The following is a 19,522-nucleotide window of genomic DNA, read 5'->3' as shown; positions in this document are numbered from 1 at the left end:
AGGTCCCTGCCTTGCACCATGTAGTAGACTAGGCACATGGTTAGTGGAGAAATGCTCCCACCTAGCGGTGAAAGGAAAACTTTACACATAGCTCATTTACTACTTTACGTGCGTCTTGGTTTTGACTAGACGGATTACATTTTTTGTCTGATTTGACTTTTCGTAGCAGCAGGTTTGGAGAATTTACGCAGAAGGTTAGAGTAATTAACGTAGCAGGTTAGGAGAATACTTTATAGCCATGACCGTGCGCCTTTTCCCTACCATTATTGCTCAGGTGACAATTACTCATCATATCAATAAGGTAACCATGGGATAAACTTAAATTAGCCTATGAACATGGTCATTCAAGCCTTATGGCAACAATGATAGTTTAATTGGACACTGAGTGACAACAATAATTTATAAAAGCACAACAAAAAATACAGCCAGTCATAATCCAGAGACTTGATGGTTGAGATCCACGAATTATTATGACAACATAGTAATACGCCCACAAACAAATTTGATCTCGTTTCTAAAACCCATCTGTTTCTAGAAGCATCTTGCGCGTTCTACGGATTACCAAACTCACCGGGGAAAAAAATATACTGTTTGATAAAGTGGTCATGGGACCTATGCGTCAGAATCAGGTGACGGAGCACCACTAAGAGGCAGCAAAGGAGGATGAGACGAAAAGTAACGCTATTTCACACAGCTTTCATCAGACGCTTCACTTTGGTTGCATATTTTCTGATTAAGGTTGCATCGGACATTGCCTAATGCAATGTATCACCTCGAAGGTGTAATGATCAAATTTCATAATTTCTAAATTGTAAAATAATAGTGAAGACATCAAAACTATGAAATAACACATATTGAATAATTTAGTAACCAGAAAAAGTGTCAAACAAATAAAACAATATTTTAGATTTTAGATTCCAGGTGAAGCTGGTTGAGAGAATGCCAAGAGTGTGCAAAGCTGTCATCAAGGCAAAGGGTGGCTACTTTGAAGAATCTCAAATATAAAATATATTTTGATTTGCTTAACACTTTTTTGGTTACTACATGATTGCATGTGTTATTTCATAGTGTTGATGTATTCACTATTCTTCTACAATGTAGAAAAAATAAGAAAAACCCTTGAATGAGTAGGTGTGTCCAAACTTTTGACTAGTACTGTATATTGAAAAATAATAAATAAAGTGACCTATTATGAAACATATTGTATCTCGTGTCTTGTTTAAGGCCATGGAGCAACATGTTTCCCTCATGATGACTGCAAGAATGCTTAGTCAAAGTAGACCAAGAAGGCTCGGGCACATAGTTTTGCGTAAACGTCTATCGGCACTAAAACAAGGTGCATGGTCAAGTAGGTGTATTATGGACTTTGTATTAACCTATACCCCTATAACTTAGAATTCTGCAATGCAGAACTAGGTAACTCGTGAACTAATGGAATCTGTCTCTCTCACTACTATAGGCCTAGTGCTATAAAGACTATTAATAACATAGTAATAGAATAGATCGAGTCTATTGGAATTTTTTTGGACCGAGAAAATCAGGCTTCAATACAAGCCCCTCTTCAAATATCATCACAGTCATCGAATTCAATGTGCATTTATTTGTTATTTAACTTGGCAAGTCAAGGTCAATGTTTGAAGTCACTGGAACAATTCGAGCTAGCTTAGATCAACACTGATCTCACGCGGGGAATTCCGGTACGGAAAGTGTCTTGTCATACCTCGGCCTTCAACTTCATTCGACCTTTAGCGTCCCACCCATTTTGTTTCAATTAGCTTGGAAGCCTTTTGCGCACAACAACAGAAGGAGCAGAGCTTTGTCATTTAGTTAGTGCTATCCGGTATCCTTGGGACATCCCTACCCTAAACCCAACCCTAGCAGTAGAAACAATAACAAAGCGTTTTCCCTTCCCCTGTTTCGCTAAAGAAACTTATGGATAGGGCTTGAGAAATGTAACCACTCAGATTCATAGACAGCGCTTTGGATGCAAGGACTGACCATCAATGATATCAAAATCATAGCCTCAAAACATGGTTAAAACGATGTAGTATTTGTTTACGTTAACTTTGTTTAAAACCAGTTTATTTTGGCTTCAGATGGGGACGGTTGAACTAAGGCATTTATAAGTGATATTTTTCAAAATCAATATGTACATATAATTAATTTACAAGTCAAAAACTGGATGTAGCAACTTCTGATTACCCATTTAATCCCTACCCTTACAGAAACCCTTACATTTCTACTTTAATGGACGTCCCAATGACCCGGAATACCACGTACCTTCGCCATTAGAAACGGTGGACTTCCCCATGAAGCCGCTCCAAGCCCTTGTGATTGGCTAGACAGCTGCATAAATATTACACGTGACGTCGATATAAGGTTCATAAACGGAACTGTACCCAGGAAAGCACGACGCACTGACAGCGATCGAGTTTGCAGTGGAGCGGGGGCCTTCAGCATTTTAACTGCGCAACAAATATTTCGGAGCGAGTATAGGGCTGAAATTGTGAAAAGACTCAACCATGTCTATGACCGTCAAAGCCTATCTCCTTGGGAAGGAGGATGCGCCGAAAGAAATTCGTCGCATTGCTGTCGACCAAGATGTTTCAACGAGTTTTGAGTATCTGAAAAAAAAGGTTGAGGATGTTTTCTCAACCCTGCGAAATGTCACCTACCAAATGTTTTACAAAGGTAAGCCTATACTAGTGAACCATTATAGGAATCTACTGTAGTGTCTTCGATTGCGTTTATTATGTTGTCATATCTGGATATTGCTGTAATCTTCCATAATATTGTCCGCCGCGCGCAGCGCAGTAAACAAACTAGACCACTGATAAATGTCGAAGCATAGACCAGCGTGTCAAAATTGCAATAAATTCAACAATCTGCCGACCAAAATAGAGCTCAACAAGACAATTTGTCTTTATGCACCATATTGCACTATAAATCTGATAGAGCTGGTACACAGAGCGTTTTTACAGGCCTACATTTAACATTGCATTTCATGGTGAATGTCAGAAATTGAGTGAGCAGGCCCTGTTTCATTTGTCATATATGCGATGTGGTAAATGAAGTCAGTTACCAACAACAGTCTTCATTCTTCAACAGGCGATGGTGGTTATACTACATTTATCTCAACTAGCCCTGCCTAAACACCTGGCAGTTCATAGTGGACAAAACATCCATTCATTATAACATGGGGTACAGTGAAGGGGGAACTTAAAAAATAAAAAAGATTATAAGTCAGTGTTTAGGCTTTTAAGATTGCTAAATGGGGTCTCTTGCGTAACTTAGCAACAGAGTTTTCCCCCGGTTAATACCAACTCTATTAGAGCTCTACTCCCAATAAACCTCCTCAACCCAAGGGAATCAGAGGTGACCTTATTTCATACAGTAATAATATTGACTGGTACCACATCACAAAATTTACATTTTCCACATTGGGCATCAGGGTTGGGGTCAATTCAATTCCAACAGTCAAACCAGGTAGTGAATTATACTATTTAATATGAATTGACAAGACTGCATTGATTTAAAAAAAAAATGGGGCATTTTCAAAAAAATGACTTTGAAAATGACAACCCTGTTGGTCTTAGCACAACACCTTTTGTATGAACAATATTCCCTAAACTAACCATTGTTCTTCAAATAAAAAAAGCTAGTGAGGATAAGCTGTGGACAGATGTCCTTACTTGTGAACTCTGGCAGCTATTATGTAATTATCTGGGTGAGATGTGATGTCTTTGTTTATTTTCTACCCAGATGAAGACGGTGACATGATCGCCTTCTCCACTGATGATGAGCTCATCATGGGCCTCACCTGCATCAAGGACTACACCTTCCGCCTCTTCATCAAGGGTGAGTCTTTTGTGATCAAATGTTATAGATAAAAATGAATAGAATTGTTACTAATGTGTAATGAATTAAGTCATCATTACTAGAATAACTTAGCATTCTCATTGTTACTGACACATTTTAGTTCATAAGTACACCCGCTAGACCCATTGCTGACAGGTGTATAAAATTGAGCACAGCCATGCAATCTCCATAGACAAACACTGGCAGGAGAATGACCATATTGAATAGCTCAGTGTGGCACTGTCATATGATGCCACCTTTCCAACAAGTAAGTTCATCAAATATCTGCCCTGCTAGAGCTGCACCGGTCAACTAAGTGGTGTTATTGTGAAGTACGCCACACAAGCTCACAGAACAGGACCGCTGAGTGCTGAAGCGCATTAAAATCGTCTGTCCTCTGTTGCAACACACTGCCGAGTTCCAAACTGCCTCTGGGAGCAATGTCAGCACAATAACTGTTTGTCGGGAGCTTCATTAAATGGGTTTCCATGGCCGAGCAGCCGCATACAAGCCTAAGATCACCATGCGCGATGCCAAGCGTCGACTGGTCGAGTGGTGTAAAGCTCGCCACCATTGGACTCTGGAGCAGTAGAATTTGTTCTCTGGAGTGATGAATTACCCTTCACTATCTGACAGATGAATCTTGGTTTGGCAGATGCCAGGAGAACGCTACCTGCCCGACTGCATAATGGCAACTGTAAAGTTTGGTGGAGGAGAAATAATGGTCTGTGGCTGTTTTTCATGGTTCAGGCTAGGCACCTTAGCTCCAGTGAAGGGAAATGTTAACGCTACAGCATATGTCATTCTAGATGATTATGTGCTTCCAACTTTGTGCAACAGTTTGACGAAGGCCCTTTCCTGTTTCAGCATGACAATGCCCCCATGCACAAAGTGAGGTCCATACAGAAATGGTTTGTTGAGATCGGTGTGGAAGAACTTGTCTGGGCTGCACAAAGCTCTGACTTCAACCCTATCAAACATCTTTGGGATAAATTGGAACACTGACTTCGAGCCAGGCCTAATCACCCAACAGCAGTGCCCGACCTCACTAATGCTCATGGATGAATGGAAGCAAGTCCCCGCAGCAATGTTCCAATATGTAGTGCAGGGATCCTCAACTAGATTCAGCCGTGGGACGATTTTGTTTTCTTGAGCGGATGGCCGGGGGGCCGGCACATTAACATAATTTGTAGCCTGCAACTTGACCGCAAGAAGCCCAAACATATGTTTGAATAAAACAATTTCAAACCTTGCTTTACATTTGTATACGGTCGTGTCTCTATTATGCCTGGGAATACTTGGAACAGATTTAAACTTTTTTAAACATTTTTTTACATTCAACAATGTAAACCCCCCCCAAAAAACTACTTTTTATATTTTTTTGTTCAGAACCTGGGGGTCCAAATAAAACCCCCTGCGGGCCAAATTCGGGCCGCCAGTTGGGTAACCCTGATGTAGTGGAAAGCCTTCCAAGAAGAGTGGAGGCTATTAAAGCAGCAAAGGGGTTGGGGGGCAACTTCATATTTAATGGCTATGATTTTGGAATGAGATGTTGGAGCAGGTGTCTACATACTTTTGGTTATGCAGTGAACTTTCTTTTCTTTACAGAGAAGAAGGAGCAGTGGCGTGAATTCCCTGCTTTTGCCTTCCCCGGTGGTGTCCCCCCTTTCGCCTACCCCCCTCCCCCTGGAACACCCCATATGGGACCTCCCCCACCTCACGGTCCCCACGGCCACCATGGTCACCATGGTCATGGCCACCATGGTCACGGGCCCCCCTTGGTGCACCCTAATGTGACCTGTGATGAATGTGAGGGCTCGGTGGCAGGGACCCGCTTCAAGTGCACCGTGTGCCCTGACTATGACCTGTGCTCCACGTGCCAAGCCAAGGGGCTTCACAAGGAGCACGTCCTCCTGCCCATCTGGCACCCCTTCAACAACGCATTTGAGGTGAGAACCATATGTTGTCATGTGTTTATGCCTTTTTTTCCTAAGTGGATATACTTGCAGATATACGCATATCTGAGCAATTTAAAACTACATTGAAATATTTATTTTAGTCCAGGAACAAAAAGGGGCATATGTACAGTGGGGGAAAAGTATTTGATCCCCTGCTGATTTTTGTACATTTGCCCACTTACGAAGAAATGATCAGTCTATATTTTAATGGTAGGTTTATTTGAACAGTGAGAGACAGAATAACAACAAAAAAATCCAGAAAAACGCATGTCAAAAATGTTATAAATTGATTTGCATTTTAATGAGAGAAATAAGTATTTGACCCCTCTGCAAAACATGACTTAGTACTTGGTGGCAAAACCCTTGTTGGCAATCACAGAGGTCAGACGTTTCTTGTAGTTGGCCACCAGGTTTGCACACATCTCAGGAGGGATTTTGTCCCACTCCTCTTTGCAGATCTTCTCCAAGTCATTAAGGTTTCGAGGCTGACGTTTGGCAACTCGAACCTTCAGCTCCCTCCACAGATTTTCTATGGGATTAAGGTCTGGAGACTGGCTAGGCCACTCCAGGACCTTAATGTGCTTCTTCTTGAGCCACTCCTTTGTTGCCTTGGACGTGTGTTTTGGGTCATTGTTATGCTGGAATACCCATTTTCAATGCCCTGGCTGAGGGAAGGAGGTTCTCACCCAAGATTTGACGGTACATGGCCCCGTCCATTGTCCCTTTGATGCGGTGAAGTTGTCCTGTCCCCTTAGCAGAAAAACACCCCCAAAGCATAATGTTTCCACCTCCATGTTTGACGGTGGAGATGGTGTTCTTGAGGTCATAGGCAGCATTCCTCCGCCAAACACGGCAAGTTGAGTTGATGCCAAAGAGCTCCATTTTGGTCTCATCTGACCACAACACTTTCAACAGTTGTCCTCTGAATTATTCAATGTTCATTGGCAAACTTCAGACGGGCATGTATGTATTCTTGAGCAGGGGGACCTTGCGGGCGCTGCAGGATTTCAGTCCTTCACGGCATAGTGTTACCAATTGTTTTCTTTGACTATGGTCCCAGCTGCCTTGAGATCATTGACAAGATCCTCCCGTGTAGTTCTGGGCTGATTCCTCACCGTTCTCATGATCATTGCAACCCCACGAGGCGAGATCTTGCATGGAGCCCCAGGCCGAGGGAGATTGACAGTTCTTTTGTGTCTCTTCCATTTGCGAATAATCGCACCAAATGTTGTCACCTTCTCACCAAGCTGCTTGGCGATGGTCTTGTAGCCCATTCCAGCCTTGTGTAGGTCTACAATCTTGTCCCTGACATCCTTGGAGAGCTCTTTGGTCTTGGCCATGGTGGAGAATTTGGAATCTGATTATGTGGACAGGTGTCTTTTTTACAGGTAACAAGCTGCGGTTAGGAGCACTCCCTTTAACAGTGTGCTCCTAATCTCAGCTTGTTACCTGTATAAGACACCTGGGAGCCAGAAATCTTTCTGATTGAGAGGGGGTCAAATACTTATTTCCTTCATTAAAATGCTAATCAACTTATAACATTTTTGACATGCGTTTTTCTGGATATTTTTGTTGTTAGTCTGTCTCATTGTTAAAATAAACCTACCATTAAAATGATAGACTGATCATTTCTTTGTAAATGGGAAAATATACTAAATCAGCAGGGGATCAAATACTTTCCCCCCCCACTGTATGTGTGATTAGGGAGAAATGGCCTCTATAGTTGTTGTTCTTCTATTCAGTGGTTCCCTCGTGGGAAGTGGATGAGGAAGATGAGGCACTGCACGTGGGCTCAGGCCCAGCCTGGGACCTCTGGGTCCCAGCCAGGCCAGGCAGCCCCAGGGGACAGACAGACCTCTGATGCCTCATCTGCTGCCTCCCAGCAGTCCCAAGCCAATATGGATTACCTGAAGAACATTGGAGAAGGGGTGGCAGCCATGCTTAGCCCACTGGGTAAGACCAAGAGAAAAGCGCCATATAATAGTTTCATTATTATCAATCCATTATTTGAAATTGACTGACCACTCTACATTTAAATGCACTGAAATTGCTTACTTACACTATGTTGCCTGCAGGTATCGATGTGGATATTGATGTGGAGCTGGAGGCAAAGAGGACCAAGGTGATGACCCCCAATCCGACCCCACCTGGGTCAGGAGGCCCCCCCAGTGCTAGGAGCAACAACGGGACAGGGGGGTCCGAGGGAGATGGGACTAAAGAGGGGGACATGGAGGTGGACGAGCTTAGCAGCCTAGGGAGCGCCAGTGATTTAGTTGCGGTATGATGCACGCAAGAAAAGTTTAATTATAATTAAACATTGACTTAATCACAAGTAATGGTGAAGAATAAAATACATTGGCCTCTCTGAGATGGTATGTATTGTTGAACTCTATGCATCTTTCTGTGTAGGGTGGCAAAGACGCAGGGGGCAGTGGTGACGATGAGTGGACCCACCTGACCTCCAAGGAGGTGGATCCCTCTACAGGGGAGCTCCAGTCTCTCAGGGTAGGCGAGGAGGGCTCTCTGGAAGCCCCAGGGTCCCCTACTGTCCCCCAGGGTCCCTCACAGGAACCACAGAAGTCCCTCACTCTTGCTGAGGCCGCAGCCTACCCCCACCTTCCTCAAGGTAAGATGGAGGATATGAGTTCTCTTAACTATCACAAGTAGCAGTTGCTGTGGTGATATCCTTATCCTCACTACTAGTAGTAGTGACTTCAGTCAATGGTAGTTATATCCCCATTTAGTAGTAGGCATCATGGTTACTATGATATCCCTGATTACTAGTAGAATTGCCTAAGCCAGAGACTGACCCTCCACTGTGTCCTCTCTGTCTAGATGCCGACCCACGCCTGGTGGAGTCCCTGTCCCAGATGCTGGCCATGGGCTTCACAGATGAGGGTGGCTGGCTCACCCGCCTCCTCCACACTAAGGACTGCGACGTCGGGGCCGCCCTGGACACCATCCACTACTCCAAACCCGCCAAGAAGTAATGGGGCTTCGATACAGTACCCTGAGGGACACCTACATCCCCCTATGATAGCCACTTCACCAATACTGCCTTCTCTTCCGTCCCTCTCATTCACACCTCTGGCACTTGCAGTTACTCACACAATAAGTCTATTAGATTTCAATATAGTTCTTGCGATTTTAAATGTTATGGTTGTACTGACATTGAAGTACAGTATAAAGGGTTTATTAGTCAATATTTATCCGACTGGAAATTGATATTTCTATAACCTTTGTTAAACTCTTTTCAATGGGATGTCATTTAACTGAAAGTGTGAGTTAACATGCATGGGTTCATGTTAAATTGGATTGATAAAAGCAGTAAACAGTTAAGATTAACCAACATATATAATTTCAGTGTTCACTCAATAGCAAGTATCATATATTGAGTTTGATTAATCAAGTAACTGTTCTTACATGTATCATGTAGATTTAATACCAGAAGTAATACATGTTCATTACCAATGTCAACAGAATCAGGTGAAGGGTGTGAATAATGATTGTCTAACATTGAAAACATTTCTCCCCTTTCAAAGCCAAATAAAATACTTCTGCAAAGAAACTGTTGTCATTCTCCTACTGTCTCATTAAATACATAGTTGAATAATTAAATGTATTGCCAACATTAAGATTACAAAGAATAGTTTGACAGAATCTAGAGATTAAGTATTTTTGTCAGCCGTGTCAGTGAAATTATTCATAAGTGGAAACCATTATCAAATTTCAAGCGATTGAATTTGAGAACTAAATGTTTAAAATGACAACATTCAGTGTCTACAGAATACTAGGCCACTTAGTATTTAGATGCACTCCTGCATCTAGTGAAAAAGGTGCAACCATTACATGATTTTCACGTCAAAGTCGTAATCTGTGTAGAACAGGTAGAGGGGCAGTGCACGGTCGCTTGGTGTGCGGGGGCTGATAAGACAGGTGCTTGCTCTCAGGTAAGTCCATATAGGTGGGACCTCCGCTATTGGCTGCCTCCCCAAACCCACAATGAGTGATGGGGAACCAATCAAATGTCTTCCCTATGCTCTTCCCCAGAAAGCCAATACCCCCACCAATATGGAAATACCACCACAGCCTGGTTGTCCTACAGGGGCCTTCATATAGTACTGGTCCTTGAGCATCACATTGGAAACATTTAGAATATTGAACCAGTGGTATGGAATTCATCCATATGCATTGCACCACTCCAGTTGGTCTCCTCTTCCTCAGGAGGGGCAGAAGTTAGGATCTGGGCCCATTTGGAGGTCTGTGTGACTGCAGTACCCCAGGATCAAGAAGGTTGAAAGGTCCTGGCTATGCAGTTACATTAGGGGGTTTGCTGGGACTGGTGGTCTGCAGGGAGCTGACGGTTTGGGAGACCATGCTACAGGGGCAAATGAGCTGGGGTGTCCGATTTATCTTTGGTAAATACAAACCAGAGAAAGCATATTAGTTTTGTACATACTGTAGCACATACAAGATAGAGACGGCTTATGTATGAATTAGCATTAGCTGCTTACCTTCGCCGACTTGTGTAAGAGGCATGCTGCCCTCTTCTCCACTGGGATACACACTCCCCCATTCTCTTTTCTACCTCTATGTTGGGCCGCATTAATCCATGCTGTCACAAATACCTAAGCTCTATCTAAACCCAGATTCTGTCATATATATAGAAGGGCATAGTATATAATGATGAATGGTGCTGGTTTTGGATCAGTGTTTTATAATGGTGGCCAGTTGATCCTCCTGTTCCATGACACTGATGTTGACACAACAGTGGGGGATGACATGTAGGCTACTATTTAGGCACAAACATGTAGACATAAAATATACTGAACAATAAATAATGGACAATAAAAGGCCACTTTAAAATGTGCAGTTTTGTCACACAACACCACAGATGTCTCAAGTTTTGAGGGAGAATTCAATTGGCATGCTGACTGCAGGAATGTCCACCAGAGCTGTTGCAAGAGAAAAGTATGTTCATTTCTCTACCATAAGCCGCCTCCAACGTCATTTTAGAGAATTTGGCAGTACGTCCAACCGGCCTCCCAACCGCAGACCAAATCAAATCAAATCAAATTTATTTATATAGCCCTTCGTACATCAGCTGAAATCTCAAAGTGCTGTACAGAAACCCAGCCTAAAACCCCAAACAGCAAGCAATGCATGTGAAAGAAGCACGGTGGCTGGGAAAAACTCCCTAGGAAAAACTCCTGAGAAAGGCCAAAAACCTAGGAAGAAACCTAGAGAGGAACCAGGATATGAGGGGTGGCCAGTCCTCTTCTGGCTGTGCCGGGTGGATATTATAACAGAACATGGTCAAGATGTTAAAATGTTCGTAAATGACCAGCATGGTCAAATAATAATATTCATAGTAATTGTCGAGGGTGCAACAAGCACGTCCGGTGAACAGGTCAGGGTTCCGTAGCCGCAGGCAGAACAGTTGAAACTGGAGCAGCAGCATGGCCAGGTGGACTGGGGACAGCAAGGAGTCATCATGCCAGGTAGTCCTGAGGCATGGTCCTAGGGCTCAGGTCCTCCGAGAGAAAGAAAGAAAGAGAGAAAGAGAGAATTAGAGAGAGCATATTTACATTCACACAGGACACCGGATAAGACAAGAGAATACTCCGGATGTAACAGACTGACCCTAGCCCCCCGACACATAAACTACTGCAGCATAAATACTGGAGGCTGAGACAGGAGGGATCAGAAGACACTGTGGCCCCATCCGATGATACCCCCGGACAGGGCCAAACAGGCAGGATATAACCCCACCCACTCTGCCAAAGCACAGCCCCCACACCACTAGAGGGATATCTACAACCACCAACTTACCGTCCGAAGACAAGGCCGAGTATAGCCCACAAAGATCTCCGCCACGGCACAACCCAAGGGGGGGGCGCCAACCCAGACAGGAAGACCACGTCAGTGGCTCAACCTACTCAAGTGACGCACCCCTCCCATGGACGGCATGGAAGAACACCAGTAAGTCAGTGACTCAGCCCCTGTAAAAGGGTTAGAGGCAGAGAATCCCAGTGGGAAGAGGGGAACCGACAAGGCAGAGACAGCAAGGGCGGTTCGTTGCTCCAGCCTTTCCGTTCACCTTCACACTCCTGGGCCAGACTATACTTAATCATAGGACCTACTGAAGAGATAAGTCTTCAGTAAAGACTTAAAGGTTGAGACTGAGTCTGCGTCTCTCACATGGGTAGGCAGACCATTCCATAAAAATGGAGCTCTATAGGAGAAAGCCCTACCTCCAGCCGTTTGCTTAGAAATTCTAGGGACAATTAGGAGGCCTGCGTCTTGTGACCGTAGCGTACGTGTAGGTATGTACGGCAGGACCAAATCGGAAAGATAGGTAGGAGCAAGCCCATGTAATGCTTTGTAGGTTAGCAGTAAAACCTTGAAATCAGCCCTTGCCTTAACAGGAAGCCAGTGTAGGGAAGCTAGCACTGGAGTAATATGATCAAATTTTTTCTGATTTTTGCAATGTTACGTAGATGGAAAAAAGCTGTCCTTGAAGCAGTCTTGATATGTTCTTCAAAAGAGAGATCAGGGTCCAGAGTAACGCCGAGGTCCTTCACAGTTTTATTTGAGACGACTGTACAACCATCCAGATTAATTGTCAGATTCAACAGAAGATCTCTTTGTTTCTTGGGACCTAGGACAAGCATCTCTGTTTTGTCCGAGTTTAAAAGTAGAAAATTTGCAGCCATCCACTTCCTTATGTCTGAAACACAGGCTTCTAGCGAGGGCAATTTTGGGGCTTCACCATGTTTCATTGAAATGTACAGCTGTGTGTCGTCCGCATAGCAGTGAAATTTAACATTATGTTTTCGAATGACATCCCCAAGAGGTAAAATATATAGTGAAAACAATAGTGGTCCTAGAACGGAACCTTGAGGAACACCGAAATTTACAATTGATTTGTCAGAGGACGAACCATTCACAGAGACAAACTGATATCTTTCCGACAGATAAGATCTAAACCAGGCCAGAACTTGTCCATGTAGACCAATTTGGGTTTCCAATCTCTCCAAAAGAATGTGGTGATCGATGGTATCAAAAGCGGCACTAAGATCTAGGAGCATGAGGACAGATGCAGAGCCTCGGTCTGACGTCATTAAAAGGTCATTTACCACCTTCACAAGTGCAGTCTCAGTGCTATGATGGGGTCTAAAACCAGACTGAAGCGTTTCGTATACATTGTTTGTCTTCAGGAAGGCAGTGAGTTGCTGCGCAACAACTTTTTCTAAAATGTTTGAGAGGAATGGAAGATTCGATATAGGCCGATAGTTTTTTATAATTTCTGGGTCAAGATTCGGCTTTTTCAAGAGAGGCTTTATTACTGCCACTTTTAGTGAGCTTGGTACATATCCGGTGGATAGAGAGCCGTTTATTATGTTCAACATAGGAGGGCCAAGCACAGGAAGCAGCTCTTTCAGTAGTTTAGTTGGAATAGGGTCCAGTATGCAGCTTGAGGGTTTGGAGGCCATGATTATTTTCATCATTATGTCAAGAGATATAGTACTAAAACACTTTAGTATCTCCCTTGATCCTAGGTCCTGGCAGAGTTGTGCAGACTCAGGACAATGGAGCCCTGGAGGAATACCCAGATTTAAAGAGGAGTCCGTAATTTGCTTTCTAATGATCATGATCTTTTCCTCAAAGAAGTTCATAAATTTATTACTGCTGAAGTGAAAGCCATCCTCCATTTGCGAATGCTGCTTTTTAGTTAGCTTTGCGACAGTGTCAAAAAGAAATTTCGGATTGTTCTTATTTTCCTCAATTAAGTTGGAAAAATAGGATGATCGTGCAGCAGTGAGGGCTCTTCGATACTGCACGGTACTGTCTTTCCAAGCTAGTCGGAAGACTTCCAGTTTAGTGTGGCGCCATTTCCGTTCCAATTTTCTGGAAGCTTGCTTCAGAGCTCGTGTATTTTCTGTATACCAGGGAGCTAGTTTCTTATGACAGATGTTTTTAATTTTTAGGGGTGCAACTGCATCTAGGGTATTGCGCAAGGTTAAATTGAGTTCCTCGGTTAGGTGGTTAACTGATTCTTGTCCTCTGACGTCCTTGGGTAGGCAGAGGGAGTCTGGAAGGGCATCAAGGAATCTTTGGGTTGTCTGAGAATTTATAGCACGACTTTTAATCTTCCGTGGTTGGGGTCTGAGCAGATTATTTGTTGCAATTGTAAACGCAATAAAATGGTGGTCCGATAATCCAGGATTATGAGGAAAAACATTAAGATCCACAACATTTATTCCATGGGACAAAACTAGGTCCAGAGTATGACTGTGGCAGTGAGTAGGTCCAGAGACATGTTGGACAAAACCCACTGAGTCGATGATGGCTCCGAAAGCCTTTTGGAGTGGGTCTGTGGACTTTTCCATGTGAATGTTAAAGTCACCAAAAATTAGAATATTATCTGCTATGACTACAAGATCCGATAGGAATTCAGGGAACTCAGTAAGGAACACTGCATATGGCCCAGGAGGCCTGTAAACAGTAGCTATAAAAAGTGATTGAGTAGGCTGCATAGAATTCATGACTAGAAGCTCAAAAGACGAAAACGTCATTGTTTTTTTTTTTGTAAATTGAAATTTGCTATCGTAAATGTTAGCAACACCTCCGCCTTTGCCGGATGCACGGGGGGTATGGTCACTAGTGTAACCAGGGGGTGAGGCCTCATTTAACACAGCAAATTCATCAGGCTTAAGCCATGTTTCAGTCAGGCCAATCACATCAAGATTATGATCAGTGATTAGTTCATTGACTATAACTGCCTTGGAAGTGAGGGATCTAACATTAAGTAACCCAATTTTGAGATGTGAAGTATCACAATCTCTTTCAATAATGGCAGGAATGGAGGAGGTCTTTATACTAGTAAGATTACTGAAGCGAACACCGCCATTTTTAATTTTGCCCAACCTAGATCGAGGCACAGACACGGTCTCAATGGGGAAAGCTGAGCTGACTACGCTAACTGTGCTAGTGGCAGACTCCACTAAGCTGGCAGGCTGGCTAACAGCCTGTTGCCTGGCCTGCACCCTATTTCATTGTGGAGCTAGAGGAGTTAGAGCCCTGTCTACGTTCGTAGATAAGATGAGAGCACCCCTCCAGCTAGGATGGAGTCCGTCACTCCTCAGCAGGCCAGGCTTGGTCCTGTTTGTGGGTGAATCCCAGAAAGAGGGCCAGTTATCTACAAATTCTATCTTTTGGGAGGGGCAGAAAACAGTTTTCATCCAGCGATTGAGTTGTGAGACTCTGCTGTAGAGCTCATCACTCCCCCTAACTGGGAGGGGGCCAGAGACAATTAATCGATGCCGACACATCTTTCTAGCTGATTTACATGCTGAAGCTATGTTGCGCTTGGTGACCTCTGACTGTTTCATCCTAACATCGTTGGTGCCGACGTGGATAACAATATCTCTATACTCTCTACACTCGCCAGTTTTAGCTTTAGCCAGCACCGTCTTTAGATTAGCCTTAACGTCGGTAGCCCTGCCCCCTGGTAAACAGTGTATGATCGCTGGATGATTCGTTTTAAGTCTAATACTGCGGGTAATGGAGTCGCCAATGACTAGGGTTTTCAATTTGTCAGAGCTAATGGTGGGAGCCGTCGGCGTCTCAGACCCCACAACGGGAGGAGCAGAGCAGACCACATGTAACCACGCCAGCCCAGGACCTCCACATCCGTCTTCTTCAACTGAGGGATTGTCTGAGACCAGCCCGCCAGACAGCTGATGAAAATTGTCTGTAATAAAGCCCTTTTGTGGGGAAAAAAAAACATTCTGATTGGCTGGGCCATGCCCTCCCAGGCCCATCCATGGCTGCGCCCCTGCCCAGTGATGTGAAATCCATAGATTAGGCCTTCATTTATTTCAATTGACTGATTTCCTTATATAAACTGTAACTCAGTAAAATAGTTCAAATTGTTGCATGCTGCGTTTATATTTTTGTTCAGTATAATTCTCTTGGCATGAGTCATGAGCTTTGTTCGAATACTCATTCTAACCGTACTATTTGGGATGTGAATTGAGTATGTAGTATGCATATTGGTCATAGTATGGATATAGTTAGTACGGCAAAAGTTCCCGGATGTCGTACTAAATTCGGCAAAATGTGAAGTACACACGCAGAGGACACCATTTCCGTACTTTAGGGCCCATATTGCAATTCTTCAGGAAATGGGCGTGGCTTCACATAGTCTTCAGATTTTAAGAAAATGGTGGAAAATATGCAGCCGAAGTACAAAGAGAGAGGATACAAATTCAGTATGACAAAATGTTGAGTAATGTAATAAAGTAACGACTTTTCAAATAAGTTACCTTACACGTTATGTTGGCTGACAATGTGTTAGCTACGCTGCCCTTACGAACCACACAGCATATCATTACAGCAGTACCGGTATGTTGTTAGCTACCTACCTAACGTTAGTTGACTACTTATACATAAAACTTGCCAGTCTATTACCTATAGACTAACTAACTACCCATCGTTTATTGACTTGATTATTCCCGTCATTCTTAGCTAAATGGTATAGTCGTTGTGCGTTCTCAATCAACATTCTGGCGCTTTCGTAAATTCGCTCTGGCTATCTACTCCGATTTCAGAGCACTCTCCTATAAGTGTACCAGAGCACAGAATAATGAATTTACAAGCGCACCAGTTGAATATGGGTGGTGTCAGCAAACGTCGGCAAACAAGCGTAATTCAATTGTTACCAGCAGCAAAGTCACCAACGCTCTGGATAACATGAAAACCACCTAACCAGCTCTGCTAGTGAAGTAAAATGGTCACAGTGGTCTCATTTGTGCCTGGAAGTAGCTAGCAAGCTAGCCAACATTAGAATGGCAGTCAAGCACCCAAGCTAAGACCAGAACGCTCAAATCAATCCTACTCCTCGGCCTGAGCATCCAGTGTGCGCTCCGAGAGCAAAACACTCTCAATTTACAAACGGACAATGCTGTGAATTTACGAGCTCACTCTGTCTGGCACTCCAGGTTGAATTTAAGAACCCACCCAAAGTGGTAAAATGTGTAACTAGTAATTTGTTATGCTAACTAGGTAGCAAGAGGTTGCATAGCAACAGCATCAACTTCCAGTAGATTGGCAAAGTGCTAGTACACTCAATCAACTGAAAGGATATTGTTTGTTTACAGTATACTAAAATTAACGAATAGTATATACTCATTAAGTATGTAGTATACAGTATGTTAGTATGGGTATTCGAACACAGCTATGGACATACCTGACATTTCTGTTGTCTTGGAGATGGTTCCTGTCTATGTAAACATTCTCCTCCTCTTCCTCAACCTCTTCTCTGCAGGTATTTACTCCCGAGACTCCCATTAGCCTCTTCTGCCTACAGGAATACAGTCATTTTGAACTGCAAATGATTTCTTATGGCTACTACCCTAAACTAAGCATGGGAATGCAAGACAAGTCCAGGCCTAGCGCTATAATCCTTTGTTGTCGACTGCCTGTACCTACGTTCAATTGACTGTGACGTGTCAAAAACATGCGCTTGATGAACAATAGCAATGGTGTGAACTCACATTTTGGTCATTACACTCCTGAGCTTTTTCAACCAGCTCTTACTGAGCCACTTCCACCTCTTCCCTAGCACAAATAATAAACAGAGACATAGCATACAGCGATATCATCTTGGCAAACATTTTTCGCCGCACCTGGAAATTAAACTAGGGAAGGACTGACACATACAGGTCACGTGTATCCAAGTCTTCTGACATATTTCCCTCCAACACTTGTATAACAGAAGAGTGTTCTCTCTCAGCCTGGCATTGAGCTTCTGAACATGACGTCTGCAATCCACTCCAGAGCTACGTCCAAACTTCTGGAAAGGTTACACAAAACAAATGTTTTTACAAATAATTTACAACATGTTTGCCAACTGTGTGGTCTGAATAAATCATTAGCTAGCTGGCTTACCTTGATGACCGACTGCTTTTCCCCACACAGCTTGCAAGCCTAAGCTTGCATTTGTTTTGCTCTTTTTAACCCGAAATCAATGGAGCAAATGTTTACATATGCAACGCATACAAGCTAGCTAGTAGCAACTTGAAAACTTTTGTTACCTGTTACACTTAGTAGGTTTGGCATAAACAGCATCTTAGAACATTACATTCCTGAACCATGTTCTTTGTTTTAGTTGTAGTAGTTAAAAACGACAAGCTTGAGATGCTGTTATTTTCCCGGGAATGTTTTTCAAAATTGTCGAAAGAGGAAGTCGTTCAATTTAAAGTAATTACGGCCGATATACATCTGTTCTTATTCATTTTCAATGGAAGGGAAGCGGAGTGGCGGCGCAAACGTGGTGTGGGAGTCTATGGAAATGTTTAGCAACTCCAATAGTGTGCAACTGAGTGGTTCCCATGATGAATTTGATGCTCAGAAACCCAATGCAATAGTGTCCAACTGCAGCCCACAATTCCAGGTGTTCCTGCATGTGGGCATCCTATATGGATCCTTCATGAACCTCCCTCCTTGAGCATCCCATTGGTTCCTGACCCCCCCCCCCCCCCTTCTATTAGCCAATAACAACTCATTGAATAACAGATTCACTGCATAGAACATGGGTGTTTTTTACTCACTTTTTGTCTCTCCCACGGCGTTATTCCTCTCACCTACAGCGTCCATCACAATTACATGCACATGGCCAATTATGCAAATTATGGGATGACGTCATTTAGCGACTTCTAGCGACTTTTAGGACAGCCAATAGCTACTTTCCTTACTGAGGAGTTGGCAACACTGGACTGGGCAACAACGGTAGCTATCTAGCTGTACACCGATAGACAGTGTCCTTTGTCTTTGCCTGTCAGGAATTGTTTTCCCGCAGTTCTGTTAACAACGTTCAGGGCAGGTGTTCGGCAGGCGGGAGGCGACACCGTGTGCTAACTATCATGCTAGCTAGAACACGGCGTCGCCCTAGCCTCCCGTCTGCTGTGCTAGCGGGAGGCGGGTTGAAGGACACTGTCTACTGGTTGGGCAGTTCTCTCAGGTACACATCAGGCGGGTGGTGAGGTCGACAATGGGAGTTCGTGCAGGAACCAATAGAATGCTTTAGGGTGGTGGACATGCAGGAAGAGCCCGAATTTCAGGCAGCAGTTTTGGAAATGACAGAGAATGTGGTCTGTCATGCATAGAAGAGAAAGTGTCCCAGGCAAATACCTAGGGATAAGCACAGCCATGGCGATAGGCAGCAAACTGATTCAGTGTGGTGGATTGAGGAGAGGGCATGCCATATGTTATAAAGTCAATGGGACATACCGTGTATGACAAAAGGACAATCGGAGTTGTCATGCAGAGGTTCTGAAAAGTAGTCCATGATAAGGTTACAGTCAGCTTAAATCTGACACTATAGAGTCTACATGCAGTTGAGCTGTATGGAAAGGCAATGGATTGAAAGGTGACATGATCAGCTTAATGTTGTAGGGGACAAACATGTCACATTATTTAGTTAGGGAGGGGGTGGAATCCTTGCCCTTGTAGAAAAATAAACCCTTGCAGAAAGTTTTCAAACCCCTTTTCAAAAATAAAATAGGTATAAGAGTAAACCTATAGCCTGAAATCACAACTGTATTTTAGGATAGTATGAATATCTGATGGTGATTAAATGCCCATATACGTTTAGAACATCAGTAAGCCGTCATTATAAATAATAATCTGACTTGCCTAGT

General features: G+C 43.5%; 1 protein-coding gene and 2 long non-coding RNA genes across 5 annotated transcripts; 1 reads left to right on the top strand and 2 right to left on the bottom strand.

Annotated features, from left to right (window-relative positions):
* Window positions 1-2,363: 2,363 nt before the first annotated feature.
* LOC115171017 (sequestosome-1) lies at window positions 2,364-9,384 on the top strand. The gene is made up of 7 exons (XM_029727467.1): window positions 2,364-2,691; window positions 3,763-3,858; window positions 5,467-5,807; window positions 7,559-7,769; window positions 7,892-8,094; window positions 8,226-8,442; window positions 8,652-9,384. The coding sequence occupies exons 1-7, from the start codon at window positions 2,523-2,525 to the stop codon at window positions 8,804-8,806; spliced, it is 1,392 nt and encodes a 463-aa protein (XP_029583327.1). The 5' UTR covers window positions 2,364-2,522; the 3' UTR covers window positions 8,807-9,384.
* On the bottom strand, window positions 9,231-10,710 carry LOC115171055 (uncharacterized). Its single transcript, XR_003871139.1, has 2 exons — window positions 10,331-10,710; window positions 9,231-10,229 (listed from the first exon to the last, which is right to left on the bottom strand). It is a non-coding gene; the product is annotated as an uncharacterized LOC115171055 (long non-coding RNA).
* A 611-nt stretch (window positions 10,711-11,321) lies between these two features.
* Window positions 11,322-18,473, bottom strand: LOC115171001 (uncharacterized). Of its 3 annotated transcripts, none has more exons than XR_003871125.1 (3): window positions 18,434-18,473; window positions 17,071-17,676; window positions 11,322-11,350 (listed from the first exon to the last, which is right to left on the bottom strand). It is a non-coding gene; the product is annotated as an uncharacterized LOC115171001 (long non-coding RNA). The 3 variants fall into 3 exon arrangements; XR_003871126.1 differs by lacking the exon at window positions 11,322-11,350 and having other exon boundaries at window positions 17,077-17,184; window positions 17,378-17,676; XR_003871124.1 differs by lacking the exons at window positions 11,322-11,350; window positions 18,434-18,473 and adding an exon at window positions 17,772-18,316 and having other exon boundaries at window positions 17,077-17,676.
* Window positions 18,474-19,522: the final 1,049 nt, after the last annotated feature.

This window comes from Salmo trutta, chromosome 3 (assembly GCF_901001165.1).
Source record: "Salmo trutta chromosome 3, fSalTru1.1, whole genome shotgun sequence".
NCBI classification, from domain to species: Eukaryota; Metazoa; Chordata; class Actinopteri; order Salmoniformes; family Salmonidae; genus Salmo; species Salmo trutta.
The sequence above is the reverse complement of the archived record's forward strand: the minus strand, read 5'-3'. Positions and strand labels throughout refer to the sequence as shown.

What these genes read in the sequence shown, in the direction of transcription:
- LOC115171017 (XM_029727467.1), top strand. Translation starts at nt 2,523, where the DNA reads ATGTCTATGACCGTCAAAGCCTATCTCCTTGGGAAGGAGGATGCGCCG. An exon ending in AGCCATGCTTAGCCCACTGG is followed by an intron (nt 7,770 to 7,891) that starts GTAAGACCAAGA and finishes TGTTGCCTGCAG; the next exon opens with GTATCGATGTGGATATTGAT. An exon ending in CTACCCCCACCTTCCTCAAG is followed by an intron (nt 8,443 to 8,651) that starts GTAAGATGGAGG and finishes CTCTCTGTCTAG; the next exon opens with ATGCCGACCCACGCCTGGTG.